This window comes from Bos javanicus, chromosome 19 (genome assembly GCF_032452875.1).
Source record: "Bos javanicus breed banteng chromosome 19, ARS-OSU_banteng_1.0, whole genome shotgun sequence".
Classification (NCBI taxonomy): domain Eukaryota; kingdom Metazoa; phylum Chordata; class Mammalia; order Artiodactyla; family Bovidae; genus Bos; species Bos javanicus.
This window is the reverse complement of record NC_083886.1, coordinates 10,705,714-10,721,113: the sequence shown is the minus strand read 5'-3', so window position 1 is coordinate 10,721,113 and position 15,400 is coordinate 10,705,714. Positions and strand designations below refer to the sequence as shown.

Sequence of the window (15,400 nt, the reverse complement as noted above, 5' to 3'; positions counted from 1 at the left end):
ATCACTGCAGATGGTGATGCATTCATGAAATTAAAAGATATTTGCTCCTTGAAGGAAAAGCTATGACAGACCTAGACAGCATATTAAGAAGCAGAGACCTTACTTTGCCAACAAAGGTCCGTCTAGTCAAAGCTGTGGTTTTTCCAGTAGTCATGTATGGATGTGAGAGTCGGACCATAAAGAAGGCTGAGCATTGAAGAATTGATACTTTTGAACTATGGTGTTGGAGAAAACTCTTGAGAATCCCTTGGACTGCAGGGAGATCAAACTGGTCAATCCTAAAGGAAATCAGTCCTGAATATTCATTGGTAGGACTGATGCTGAAGCTGAAGCTCCATTACTTTTGCCACCTGATGCAAAGAGCTGACTCATTAGAAAAGACCCTGATGCTGGGAAAGACTGAAGGCGGAAGGAGAAGGGGATGACAGAGGATGAGATGGTTGGATGGCAACACTGACTCAAGGGACGTGAGTTTGAGCAAGCTCTGGGAGGTGGTGAAGGACAGGGAAGCCTGGCGTGATGCAGTCCATGGGGTTGCAGAGTCAGACATGACTGAGCAACTGAACAACAACAAATCCCAGTCATTAAGGCTAAGAGGGTTTGTTGCTCACACTACATAACTCATTCTGAGGCTGTTATAGAGCCATACCGGCTATTGTTACTTTATTTTTTTAAAACTTATTTTGGGATATTGCCAATTAACAATGTTGTGATCGTTTTAGGTGGGCAACGAAGGGACTCAGCCATACCTGTACCATACATGTATCTGTTCTCCCCCAAACTCCCCTCCCATCCAGGCTGACGTATAACATTGAGCACAGTTCCCTGGGCTACACAGTAGGACCTTGTTGGTTATCCACTGAGCTATTGTTACTTTAAACATGCCTATCTGTGATGTGCTCTTGTTCATTATTTGAACCTATCAGTAGGATAAAGTTTTTAATAAATGACAGTTGTCTACTGAAAAAAAGAGGATTTGTTGTTGTTCTTCAGTCTACCTCCCCATAAGAGGTCTGTAGTTGTTTTATAGTCTTAAGCCTTGTTTTATAGTCTTTCCCTTTGTCACCGATTCAGTGGACATGAACTTGGGCAAACTCCGGGAGATGGTGAGGGAGAGGGAGGCCTGGCCTGCTGCAGTCCATGGGGTCACAAAGAGTTGAACACAACTTGGCACCTGAACAACAACAACAGCCTTTGTCATTATCGAGAATTCCTGCTCTGCTTTCAGAAGAGGGCTGCGGTTAGGTCGGTTCATATTCCAAAATCTTGTTTTAGTATTTTCTATTACTACATGCCCTGTCCTCCTTATTCTGATGTGGAGTTGAAGTGTTTAGAGAATGATCATACTTACATATTACTCATTCTGTATCCTTTGATCAGCTTTTTAAAATTCTGATGCCTAGGTTGCACTCTGTACCAATTAAATCAGAATGTATGGGGTAGAAGCCCTAAATCGCAATTTTTTTTTTTTTAAAGATCCCCGGGTGATTCCAGTTTGCAGCAAGATTTAGAAACCATTGGCTTTAGGAATCATCTAGTGTAGAGGTTCTTTCAGTCATCTCTCTGTTACTCAGGATTAATTAGATGACCATATAACTGCATTTCAGTTACTTGAAAAAAAGATGTTCTATAAATTAAGATATAACTGTAGTCATTATCCCTGTTACTTAGACTGTAAAGAAGCCATTTTTGAAAAAAAAAAAGCCATTTTTGTGGTAAAATATATATAACATAAAATTTACCTTTTTAACTGTTTTAAGTGTACAGTTGAGGGGCGTTAAGTACATTCACATTATATACCACCACCACCACCATCCATCTCCAGAACTTTTCTTGTCTTCCCAAACTGAAACTCCATATCCATTACATCCTTCCCTGAAGCCCCTGGCAACCACCATTCTACTTTTATTTCTATGAATTTGACTACTTCATATGAGTAGAATTGTACAATATTTGTCCTTTTGTGACTATTTCATGTTGTAGATCATTCATGTTGAAGACTCATTCATGGAGCATGTGTCATAATTTCCTTCCTTTTTAAGGCTAAATAATACCCCTTTGTATATATCTACCACACTTGTTTTCCCATTCATCCATCGATGGACTCCTGGATTACTTTCACCTTTTGGCTATTGTAAATAATGCTGCCATGGTCATAGATATACAAGAAGCCCATTTTAAGTGATAACTTGATGTCTGTTCTTCTGCAAGATGCTTATCTGGATAAATTGCATGTTCTTAATGCAGGAGACCTGGGTTCGATCCCTGGGTTGGGAAAATCCCCTGGAGAAAGGAAAGGCTACCCACTCCAGTATTCTGGCCTGGAGAATTCCATGGAATGTAAAGTCCATGGGGTCACAAAGAGTCGGACACAACCGAGCAACTTGCACTTACACTTTCTTTTTTTAACTAATTTTTTTTTTTGGCTGCAAGGCACAGCATGCAGGATCTTGGTTCCCCAACCAGGGATCGAACCGATGCCCCCTGCAGTGGAAGCGTGGAGCTCTTAACCACCAGATTGCCAGTGAATTTCGAAATTGCTTGTTCTTCATGGATAGGTTGTACTCCTGTTCACCAGATGAGCTAGTACTTTTCTTTAGTAATTGATCTTCCTTTTACAAAAGAGGGCAAAAATTAAGTACTGTTCCAAATGCTGTCTAGATTTTCTCAAAGGTGGTGATAGAATTACTGTCTCTCATCTCTCCTGCTCAGGCTGTTGATCAGTCCCACAGAAGTTGTGTTTTACAAATATTGTAACAGAAGTCTCTGTATGTCTAGTAGGAAATTAAGGATTCATTCTGTGTAGTTTAACTCCAGAATGCTACTAGGACAAGATTGTAAGCTTAAAAACCAACCTTAAAAAGGCTCGCAGGTCATGTTATTCTGAGTGAGAGAGTGAGTGAGTGAAAGTCACTCAGTCGTGTCCAACTCTTTGCGACTCCATGGACTACAGTCCATGGAATTCTCCAGGTCAGAATACTGGAGTGGGTAGTCTTTCCTTTCTCCTGGGGATCTTCCCAACCCAGGGATGGAACCCAGGTTTCCCTCATTGCAGGTGGATTCTTTTCCAGCTGAGCCACAAGGGAAGCCATGCTATTCTACAAGTTGTAAACTAATTAGATTGAATCTAGAAGCCACGTTTGTTCAGTTGCTTAGTCTTGTCCAACTCTTTGTGACCCCATGGACTGTAGCCCGCCAGGCTCCTCTGTCCATGGGATTCTCCAGGCATGAGTACTGGAGTGGGTTGCTATTCGTTTTTTCAAGGGATCTTCCTGACCCAGGGATGGAACCCACGTCTCCTGCTGCTGCTGCGTTGGCAGGCGGCTTTTTTTTTTTTACCACTGAGCCACCTGGGAAGCCTGGAAGTCACATTGGTTACTGAGGCTGTTTAACTCTGTTTCTATGCATAGCCTTAGCTCTTTTTGTTATAGAACCTAGTACCTGAGCTGAGAGCTCACTTCTTTACTTCTTCCCATTCTTAATGAACCCAATTTTTGTCTCTTGACCTCCTTGAAGGTTATTTTTTTTTACAGACAGTTCAGATAGACACTTTTATAAGCAAATCAGCTGCATTAGTCAATAGGTAGAAATTTTATGGAGGCAATCAACTTTGGAAAGGTAGTGTTTACTTAATTTAACATTGTTTTTCGTAAGGCATTACTTCATAATCCTGGAACCTATTTTTATAACATTGAAGAAATGAATTTTCATATGTGTGTTTGTTGTACTTTGATCTTTTTTACACTTTTTCTTAATTTTATACTTACAATAAAAGTCAGTTGAAATGAAAAAAGGCTTAGTGACATCACTAAAAGGAGAGACATTTTAAACTTTGTTAGTCTCTTTGGGTTAATGACTGAGCTGCATCTGTGCTTTAGAGGTACAGAAATGCCCTAAAAATTGAGAATCTGATGAGATAATGTAATTTTAGAGCCCATTTTACAGGTGAAACATGGCAGCTTATTCTTCTTGTTGAAAGCCTTGTCTGTCGAACTCTACAGTTTGAGAAACAGCGTAAACAAACCTTTTTTTTCTTTCTAGATCTTCATCTGCTGGTGGATGTTGCCTGCAAGCAGGAACACTTTCCAAAGGAGGAAGAATTAAGAGAGTGAGGAATGGATGACAAATGTGACATTGTGCACTAGCTGTGGCTGGAGGCAGACTAGCCTTGCACGTGACACACTGTTGGGATTTTTTTCAGTTCTGTTAAGGAAAAAAAAGTATTTTTGTTTTGTTAATTGAGAATTTTGTTAATTGAGAATTGGAATTTGATATTTACTACAGCTGTTCCGTTCAGATTGTTCACCTTGACAAACTACACGACATCTAGCAGTCTTTTGTTTGTTTGTTTGCTGCCCAGATCCCTTTCAAATGAAAAGTCCTGGCCTTCTGTTACAGTCAAGAAGCACCTAAAAACAGCTGCGTGTACGGTCCCGGAGAGTAGTCTGTGTGTGGGTGTGCTGATTTGTCGTCTTGCCACTTTCAAACAGTAGTCAGTGCAGCTCCACTGGGGAGTTCAGTCTATCTGTTTCAAATCGCAGCGTGATCCTTTTAGAGAAGAGTGTGAGAAGCAAAGGCATGTGAGGTCACCAAGATCACAGGTCTAAATGGGTCAGGAATTCGAGGGAAGAAACTCTGGGGAAGAGTTAATTTTCTAAATGATTAACCAGGAAATGCTCTCACTTCCTCACCCAGCGTTCTGTTTCAAGAGCAAGGCATCTGGACTTGGACCATCCATCACACTTAACAGCCCCTTATTCTTTTCTATTAATGGGAACTTTCTTCTATTTTCATATCTTTCTTTAATTTTGATGATACAGTATCATAAATGGTAAGGTTTTGTTAATGTATCACTTGTTTAATATATCTTCTAAAGGAAAGTATTTTAACTTGTTTAATATAATTGTATTTATAAATGCTGGTAGATTTCAAGTTTTAAAGCTTTATATTTTTATTTATATTGTGGGTAGAAGGATAAAGGATGCCTGTGTAATATTTTTATTTTTAAAGGGGAATGTACAATATGTGAGCAAAACCATTAAGAGATTTAACACAGTGTTTATACTTACATTCAGTAAGTATAAATTCTCAGCTGTAAAAGATACTGTGTGCAAATTTTGGGACTAACTGATTAGTAGTTACCTAACAGAAGCTATACCTTTAACAGTTTATGTATGGTTTAAGCTTCTGAGAGAAGTTTGGATAGTGGGATAGACTTAACATTTTTATCTCATCCCCTCTTTAGGATCCTAAATTCGAATAGTAGAATTGTGGAACTGGTTTTTAGGAGAGGTATCTTGGATATCCAGTTTCTGTGGTTGATCCCTCACTTGCTCATCCAATGACAGCAAGAAGCATTCTGATTTTAAAGTTTTCAGTTGACTAGAACTTTCTTATTGGATTCTGCCTCAGTTTTCCTTATAAGCACTGCAGAAACAAAAGGGAAGCCTAGGAATGTGAAACTAGTGAGAAAGGAAAGGCACATAGTGATATGTGACGTAAATACTCTTTCAGCCATGGTGGGTGTAACAGTACATTTTTTAAATTGCGTTGTGCCTTCCCATTGATGTCAAACCCTGGAAGTATTACAGAGATAGTAGTATTTTAGAAAAGGATGAGCTCTGTTTTGGTCTGCAGTGACTCACTTTAGATATGAAAATAGGTTCTGAAAAGTGACCTCTTTGGTCTATCTGATTAGACTAGTCCATGTCGATGTGATGAACATTTATTTATCTTTACCAGCAAGGTTTAAAAGATGAATGGATTATCAAGACTCCTACATCTTTTGGTCAGACTCTGTATTTTGGTAGAGTATGTGAAGAGGAGACCCAGTTTCTAAATGAAGGAACTTTGCCTTTTCTCTGTGATGTTGAAAAAGCTGATAAGTAAAATATCACTAAGTAAGTGATATTCCTTCCCTCAACTATGCCTTTCTTGGCTTCATATATGTTGAAAGAGATAATATCTTTTGAGGAACATGTGTCAAGCAGGAACCTTGACATGGATTTGGTTTCAGTTGTTTTAAGGCTTAATTAATGAAATGCCTTTATCAGCTTTCCAAACTGTTTTTTTATATATTGATACAACAGATCGGGGAGCTGGATCTCCTGCTATACTCACATGCCTGCTACTCATCAGCTAAAGCTATCATTACTGTCTTGGAAAAGTGGCAAAAGATAACATAAAATCTCTGTGTAAATTAGTCAGTAGGGTCTGATACAGGCTAACAAGGTTCCTGACTAGCACCTCAGTATTTCAGCACCTTATACACAAAAAATTTCAGTCAACAATAAAGTGAGTGTTTCAACTAGACTTGTTGTCTTGCTTGTTTTTACTATTGAATTGGTGATCAATAGAAACCTCATTCATTATGACTAGTCATCATATTAGTAAAGTTCAAAAGGAAATGCGCTCTGTTTTTCAAAGAATCCGACTTAAAAAGTCCTGAGTTTTCTTCATTCACACTTGAATAGAGATTGAATCATTAAAATGCCATTGAGGATAAGGACGGTTCTTAGACATGCTTTTAGAAACCTAGGTTTGGGGAAAGAACCAAAGTCTTCAGTAACTTTAGTCAGTGCAGATGTGAAGGTAGGTCGTGAAGGGTGATCTGTCTCCTGTGGAAGGTTGGTGGTAGGTGTCAGTGTGGGCACTTCATTACTGCAGTGATGCCATCTTTATGGAAGTTAAAACTGCTCAGGGAAGACTCCAAAACTTTGAAGCCAGAGAATAATTTCTCTTGTTTATCAATTCTGCTGACTTTTCTTGTCAATACTGTGTATTTAATAAGCACAATATATCAGTGAACTAAGCCCTGTAGAGCTGTTTGGTTTGATCCTAAGTAACTCGAGGTACCCAGCCTCATGATACCTATTATTGTTCTCAGATCTCAGGGTTTCCTCAAGAGAGAGCAACCACATCTGTATTTTTTTCCTTTCAACTAAGTATCTGTATTAAGCCTTTTAGGTTGGGTATCTTAATTCCTTTGCAGGTTTCAAGCAGGAATAGGCAAGACAAAAACAATCAGTAGGTTACTGTTTGTTTAAAGTTTAAAGATGTTTTTGCATATATCAGATATGTCATAAAATATATTTAAAATTTTTTGTTATACTTTTATATGGAATACATAAAAACATAAAACCATAGCAGACTTTTAAAAAATTATCTCCAGAAGAATTAGACCTATTTCTATTTTTTAGGAAAGGAGCTATAAAAGGTCTATATTTGTATTATGTTCTTATGGTCCAACCAATAAATAAAAAGTGCTAAATTAAGAATTTACTTTAGAATTTATCTCTCAGCTCTAGGTGTTATTAGGCCTAAAATGCCAAAACTATACCCATAAACTCTCTTTAAAAATTTATTAAATTTTTAATTGAAATATAATTGAATTACAATGTGTTAGTTTCAGTGTGCAACAAAGTGACTCAGATACACATATATATATATACACACACACATTTTTTTTCAGATTCTTTTCTATTATCGTTTATTCCAAGATACTGAAAATAGTTCCCTGTACTATATAATAGGTGTTTGTTATATAGTAGTTTGTATCTGCTAAGCCCAACCTCCTAATTTACTCCCTTCCAGCACTTTCCCCTTTGGTAACCGTAGGTTTGTTTCCATGTCTGTGAGTCTCTCTCTGTTTTGCAGATAAGTTCATCTGTGTCATTGTAGATTCCAGATACAAGTGATAGCATATGATGTTTGTCTTTGGCTTGCCTCACTTAGTATGATAATCTCTAGGTCCATCTGTGTTGCTGTAAATGGCATTATTTCATTCTTTTTTATTGGCTGAGTAATATTCCATTGTATAAATGTACCACATCTTTATCCATTTATCTGTTGATGGACATTCAGGTTGCTTCCATGTCTTGGCTATTGCAAATGGTACTGCTGTGAACACTGGGGTAAATGTATCTTTTCAAATTAGACTGTAAACCCTCTTTAGGGATAAAATTCTCAAGGTGACTAGGTCACTCATACCTTTTGCCTTCAGAGGCATTGTCATTTAATCTTGACAACCAAGCTACAATGCAGTTATTATTCTCCACATTTTCCAGGTGATCAATTTGCACAATTCTTTTGTGCATGTTAGAAATTGTTTTAAATTTTATGTGCTTCTTACCACAATTTAAAATGTACTTTTTACCACAATAAGCATGTAGCATAAATCTTAACCTTTTTTAAGTGTAATGTTAATCATATTCACATCATTGTTCATTTGTACAGTTTGGAAAGATTATTGGCATCAGGTTAAAAATAAAATGTCTGGCCACAGTCAAATACAATCTGGTCATTTTGAAAATTCAAATTTTAGAAACATACATCAGAAACGTTTGCATTCTTTCTAAAGATAATGTTACTAGAAGGGTTATGGTTCACAAATGTGGTAAAAGTTACTTGTTGCTATTGTTGTTGCTAAGTCACTTCAGTCGTGTCCGACTCTGTGTGACCCCATAGATGGCAGCCCACCAGGCTCCCCCGTCCCTGGGATTCTCCAGGCAAGAACACTGGAGTGGGTTGCCATTTCCTTCTCCAATGCATGAAAGTGAAAAGTGAAAGGGAAGTTGCTCAGTTGTGTTTGACTCTTCGTGACCCCATGGACTGCAGCCTACCAGGCTCCTCCATCCATGGGATTTTCCAGGCATGAGTACTGGAGTGGGGTGCCATCGCCTTCTCCGGGTAAAAGTTACCAGAAGGATTATTTTTCACAAATGTGGTAAGTAACCAAAAACTAGTTTTCTTTTTGTCTACACCCTTCTTATTAAGCATATATATTTACCCCTTTACTTGTATTTATGATATAGACTTACTTTCAGTTTCACATTGAAGGCCCAGGTCTGATCCATAGTATTATTTCACATCCCAGGGATGTAAGAAGAAAATAACAGATTCCAGCCCTCTGACATCACCTAATGTAAAAGCCTGGTACAGGCACAGTTTAGAAAAGAGCTACTGAATTTAAATTTGCAGGAGCTGAAGTAAAACTTCATAAAATGGACAGAATTCTTGCCAGGGTAGCTGACTTAAAACAGCAATAAATCAGTGAGTGAGAACTACAGCACAGGATCACATTATTCTGGCTTTGTGGCCTTTATAGACACTAAAACCCGGAAGAGCAGACATCACTTTGAACTTATATTTGCAAAACGTTGTGTCCATTATTTTATCTTATGGGTTTCCTTTTTTTTTTTTTTTTGGTCTTTATTTCCTCATCCCGCCATCTCTGTCTCTTGGGTGCAGAATCTGCTTACCTATCTGTTCAAGTGGCCTTGATTTACATGTGGGAACTTGCTTACTCAGAGAAAGGTATTGAGGACTGAACTGGGTGCAGTTTGCCCGTGGCTCAATAGAGGGAGTTGGGGAGCCGAGAGAAGAGCGAGCTCAGGAACGTGTCTGGCGAAGTGTGCGCGCACCGTGCCCCAGGCAGCCAGGAGGAGGGGGCGGGACGGGGCGGCTGCCTCTGGCTGCTCCACCCTCACTGTGTCAGCAGGTAGAGAGCGTGATTGCAGTCCCAGGGGAGGGAGTCCGAGCTAGAACACCAATTACAAACCACAGGCTTCCTGCTCTAGGGAGTTGATCCAGAATTGTCTTTCTGGAAGGGAAGCACTTGAATCCTTCCGAACTTTCCAAGTCTATCCATGATTCAGAGACCTTGCCTTCTCCCTTTGGGATTGTCTGTGTTCCTGGTAGTGAATTGTTGCTGATGTATTTGCTTTGCTGTTTCAAGATCTCATCATTTTTATATGCTGTTTGGGGAGAAAAAGGACTTTTGTTAGAAAGGAGATTTCAGAAATGGTTTTGGATCCTCTCTAAGTGTTTTTAGAATTCTTTGGGGACAGTAGCTCTAACCTTGGAGTAAGTTTCTGCCGTTGACCTGCATGGATTATTTTTTCAGGCTGCGGAATTTCTCGGCTCCTACCTGCAGTGTGGGGCACTTGGTTTGGTTGCAGAGTAAGAAGGTGGAAGAATGAACTGTACTTGGTTAAGCAGTTGAAACCTTTTCTTGAGCAGGATCTATAAAAGCATAATTGAATTTGTTTCACCCCCGTGGATTCCAGTGGGCCCGACAGCACAACAGGTTTGCAGATTTCTTTTGAAATTCTTTTTTTTTCTCCCTCTGCCTCAGCGAAAGAAAGGAATCTATATAACAGGTTCATATTCAATTGCTTGGCTTTTCAGCACTTATTCTGAAGACTTAATAAGATTTTTTAACTTGACCTCTGAACACAGTGGGCTTTGTGGTTGAAGTGCATTTATATTTACTTAAGGGTGCACATTTTGAAATCTTAGAATAAGATTTTGTTTGTACAAAGACCCAAATTCTCAAGTGCGCCTAGAAATAGCACAGATCTACTCTACTCAGGATTATTTTTACTTTTTCAGGGCATTCTACTTAAAGCCTGTAGACTAATCACCTCCTCACTCCCCCTATCTTTTATTCCCTACCCCCTCAAGGAATTTGAAAACGTGTTAGGAATAGTCCTTTGTTTTACTATGAACCCAGAAAATTACAGATTATAAGATCTGGATAATAAAGTAGTTTCCAAAAGCATCTCATGGGAAATCACAGTGCTTGGCATTCTCAAGTAGGAGAATAAAAGGAGGAATCCCTAAGATAGAAAGGAAAATAAAGATAGAAATATGAATTTCAACCGGAAAAGATAATTGGAAAGCCAACCTTTTCAAATATTCTTCGAATTATGAAAATTGGAAAAGATTGTGATGCTCAGATTTATCCTGTGAATATGTGAAGACATAAATTAGCACCTAACTTACTGGCAAATCTAGGTAGAAAATTTAAAACTCATAGTATATTTAAGTTCATGAAAAGTGTTATAGGTTCAGTGGGCCTGGAACTTTGGCTACACTGAAATACAGTTTAATGTTGAAACTTTTATGAATACATGTAGCATCTTTGGCCATCTCTCAAGGTGTGGTCTGAAATATTGTTCCCTCTCCTTCCCCTTAAAAAAGAAGCTCTGTGATCTTTAGTCTTTTACCATTGACAAGTTTTGTAACTTAGAAGGGCCACCTCTTCATTTTCTGAGCTGGAGTTTTTCACTCTCACCTTTGATGCATGGCCTTGGTCGTTTACTTTGCCTTGTTTTGTTCATTAACATTGGGTTTAGTGGCTCGAGGACTTGTTGCATATGGAAGACCAGCACCAGGTGATCTGACATAATAAAAATTCAGGATGTGACATTCAACCTCAAGCAACACTGAAAATTCCAAAGAGAAGTGCGATATCTTTACTAATCGTAGTGAAGATGGGAGAAAATGACATACCTGAAGCAGAAGTAGGCTGACAATAACCTTCTTGCCTGCTTGAGCAGGAATACCACCTGTCCTTGGGAATATACTTTAGAGAAAGGAAGGGCCAAAACTACGACTCGGCTTTCTGAAACGGACGCAGAAGTTTCTTTTCCTCCATTTGTCTGGATTTGAGAACCTGCGTTTGGTCTTAGCTACTGGAAGCAGTATGTATGGCCGAAGTGCATCGCTGCAGCTGGTAGCATGAGTGGTGGCCACCAGCTACAGCTGGCTGCCCTCTGGCCCTGGCTGCTGATGGCTACCCTGCAGGCAGGCTTTGGACGCACGGGACTGGTACTGGCAGCAGCGGTGGAGTCTGAAAGATCAGCTGAGCAGAAGGCTATTATCAGAGTGATCCCCTTGAAAATGGACCCCACAGGAAAACTGAATCTCACTTTGGAAGGCGTGTTTGCTGGTGTTGCTGAAATAACTCCAGCAGAAGGAAAATTAATGCAGGTAAGGATGACTTTTATTATTTTTCACTTTCCATCTGTTTGAAATATACCTTCCTTGTTTTGTCTTCCAAATCGAATTCCACAGAAGGGCTCTGCTGCCTGGCTTTCTATTTGTTTCATCTTGTTAAACATGTTACTTATTGACATTCTAAAGCAAATTCTGAGTTTATACTCTAGAAGAAACGTAAATGCTGTATTTTATAAGATCATCTGCTTATTTTTAACTCTGGTATTACACTATATTACATAATAAGACCTTTCTTTGCAAGTGATATATTCTGGACACTTTTTTTTTTTTAATAGATGAAATATATGGGCTTGTATTTAATTAACTCAAAGAGTGTACTTATATCCTGTTTTAGATTTGAGGTGAGCACTAAGGTTGATTTTGATGGTCAGCAGCACCCTGATGTTCTAGAATGCCTTTGGAGCATATTTGATCACTGTGTCACTTTTAAAAATCAGTCAAGCTTGAATGCTACGGTTGGCCTTATACCATGTGTGGCCCCCTATTGCTAAGCCCCAAATGGAGAGGATTGGATTACAAAATGGACACAAGCTGTAAACCTGCCTCCTGACCACTTTAGACTTGTCTACACTTAATTTTATTATTTTCAAAAATTTTAAATTTAACATCTGTGTTTTATTGACCCACGGAGTTTTTCAGACAGTTTCTTAGGCTTTGCAGTTGTGAATTTTGCCTATAACTCATTCATAGCCTGCTCTATATGTGTTTAATTTATGAACTGACTGAGGCCATAGCATTTCATAGATGAATTGCTCATACCCCCTACCCCCACCCTCCAAATGTAGAGCCTGGAGGGCTCTGCCTTTTTAATGTGGCATTTTAGTATCTTATTCTATAAAATTATATTACTTATTGATTAAAATTCATTTTATCAAAGGACATTTCTTGCTGTAGCTCTCGGTCACAGGTGAAAATGTTGTTAAATCAAGCTCAGATTTTTATTGCGTGATATGAACAGAACCAAAATATAGTATAAATTTAAATTTTGGCCCACCCAAAGGGAAAAGCTGAGAAAATTTAACAAATTATAGAACTCTCTTTGCCCAACACAGAGTTTTATGTATATCTTAGTGGCTTTTCACGATCACTTCTTGGGCAATGTTTTGAAGCTGGGATAAGTGAAGTGGAAGAAGAATTGGGTGAAAAGGAAGGCTCTGCTATTTAGATAAATAGACAGGCAAAAAGAATATATCTGGAAAAAATAGTGTAAGAATTTTTGGAAAAGAGTCTATTTAATTTGAACTTTAGGACAGACTTAGGAATATCTAAACGTTGAAACCATAAATCATTTTGAATACAAACTTCCTTCCTGACTTTGCCTGGTTAATACCCTGAAGCATGAGGTATGTACTCCATTTTCATTTCTTGCCCTAAGTAATTTCAGGATGGAATCATATTCTGGTAGCTCTGAGGCGTTGGAAGCTGTACTAAACTTTGTGCCTTATTAATATCCTGTGGCAGCATGTTCAATGGGTTAATTATATGCTGCATTAAATAGTGTCCTCTTTTATTTTAAATTTTTTGTCTTCTATTATAATACATCTCTACGTAAAGTTTCTGTATATTCATAAAGGAAAAGGTATGTAAGAGATATTAGCTGGCATTCTCTTTGCGATTTATTACTTTGTCAATCTTTATCATGTCTTCTCCTATTTTGCCCTTTTTCTCATACTGGTAAGTGTTGCTTAATCCTTTTTTTCCACATATTAACTTTGAGTCTACCATTGTCCTTTAAGTATTGCTTCTTCACTTTGTGAAGAATGAATTTCATTGTTATTTAGCAGGACCTTTCCAGGCTTTCCAGTAGATAGTTGGCATCATTGGCAATTTTCAGTCTTTTCTTCGCCTTTTCTCTCCGTGCAAGCTTCTTCTATGTCAGGGTCAATAATAAATTTGTATACTAGCTTAGTATTAATCTTTAGAGATTTTCAGTATTGGTCCTGGTTTATTGTCTATTAATCAAGTTTTAATCCACAATAATTACTAAATTTTCTTAATAATCTCTAATGAGAGACTTAAAAACTTTTGAATGAGATGCATCAGTTCTTTTTTATCCACTATTTGATTAACTCTTTCAAAGAAGTCTAGCGTGTTAGGGACACATGGTGTACACTTCTAGAATCCATGCTGTTTGTTCCTTATCAGATTACACTGCAACACAGGTTTACTCAACTGTGGTTAACCAAGCCTTCCACTCAGCTCAAGTTCTGTTTAAATGTCCTAGAGCTGTGCTTTGCTGCACCTTAGCTTTCTTGGTGGATATCTGTCCCCTGGTGTCACAAATCCAAAGACAGTTTTCTCTGTTGGCGTTGCAGAATTTTGGATAATTCTATATATCCTTCTACCTATGAATTATTCTAGCTGCCTGTTAAGCTTGATTATCTTCAAAGATACAGTTAAGGCTTTGTAAAATTGGGCATGCAATGCATTGGGAAATGTGAAATTATGAGGACAATGATTTAAAAAAATAATGATGACTGCGTTATTGTGGTTTCTGTAATTTCCAGAAGTTTCCTAATATCTGACATGTCTTTACATTTTGTTCAGTTATTTCAGTGTATGTACTATTTCATAAGGACCAAATTAACTGGATTTTCATTTGTATTACAATTTGGATTTTCCTTAAACAAAGAGAAACATCTGTGACAGCGTGCCCCAGATATTATTATTCTGTTTAATAATAAAATAGACCACAGAACTTTTTCCTAAAATTATTTTGTCTGTCTCAGCTTCATCTGATGACTATATATACAAGACCAGGTCTTGGTGAATTTTTGTCCTGATTCTTATTCCTCAGTTTTCTCTTTACCAAGAGTTATATCCATTGTACAGTATATGTTCAGAATCTTAAATGATAATATTCTCTTTAAAGTACTATAAGAAAGTCAAAATAAAAGAGGAAATGTTGCCTTGCCATATTTCTTTCATTTCTCAAATCGTCTCTTGTCCGTTTGAAAACTCCCATCTGAGTCTTGACCAAATTATATTGTTTTCCTTCCTATTTGGCCCAAGAGCTGCTTCTCTGCACAACCGTATTATTTCAAATCCCTGTGCGGGTTTGCCATTGTCTTTAAAGTGTCTACTTCTTAGCTTTCCTCTATATTTGCCAAAATCGTGTCTCTCCCTCTTTTCTGATTTCCTGCTCCTTTTTAAATCTGTTTCCCATTTAATGTTTATATTTAGGATAACCTTCTACCACTCTTCCATCTCAGTATTTCCCTAACTAGCCATCAAAAATCCAGGTCCAAAAAAATATTTTTTTTATAATTACAAGTAATGATGGATGTTAACTAAACTTATTGTGGGGATCATTTCACAATATATATGTATGTCAAATCTTATTATACACCTGAAAATAATACAGTGTTATATATCATTTATATCTCAAAGAAAAAGCAGAATGTGGGGGACACACACACACACAAATTCATGTCAAGGAAACTAATTACTTGGCAGTGTGATAAAGACACTGGGAGTGATTACACTATTATTGTTATTGTTTCGACCATTCTTTCGAATGTACTCTTTTTTTCTCCTGGTTTATACAACTGTAGAAGGAAAATGAGCTGGAGCTTACGCGCTGTCCCATTGTCCAGCT

At 37.9% G+C, this 15,400-nt stretch overlaps 2 protein-coding genes across 3 annotated transcripts in view; both read left to right on the top strand.

The window, feature by feature from the left end:
* Nucleotides 1–6,312, top strand: part of HSF5 (heat shock transcription factor 5) — a 52,764-nt gene extending 46,452 nt beyond the window's left edge. The window contains exon 6 of the mRNA XM_061390114.1: nt 4,042–6,312. Within this exon, the coding sequence (XP_061246098.1) occupies nt 4,042–4,112 (71 nt within the window). The 3' untranslated portion in view covers nt 4,113–6,312. The remainder of the gene's footprint in view (nt 1–4,041) is intronic.
* A 2,389-nt stretch (nt 6,313–8,701) lies between these two features.
* Nucleotides 8,702–15,400, top strand: part of RNF43 (ring finger protein 43) — a 67,527-nt gene continuing 60,828 nt past the window's right edge. Inside the window, exons 1-2 of one of the 2 annotated variants that reach the window (XM_061390112.1) lie at nt 8,702–10,087; nt 11,139–11,775. In XM_061390112.1, coding sequence (XP_061246096.1) covers nt 11,524–11,775 — 252 coding nt within the window. In that variant the 5' untranslated portion in view covers nt 8,702–10,087; nt 11,139–11,523. Of the gene's footprint in view, nt 11,776–15,400 lie in introns of both variants that reach the window. The other variant, XM_061390111.1, reaches the window with a different exon arrangement.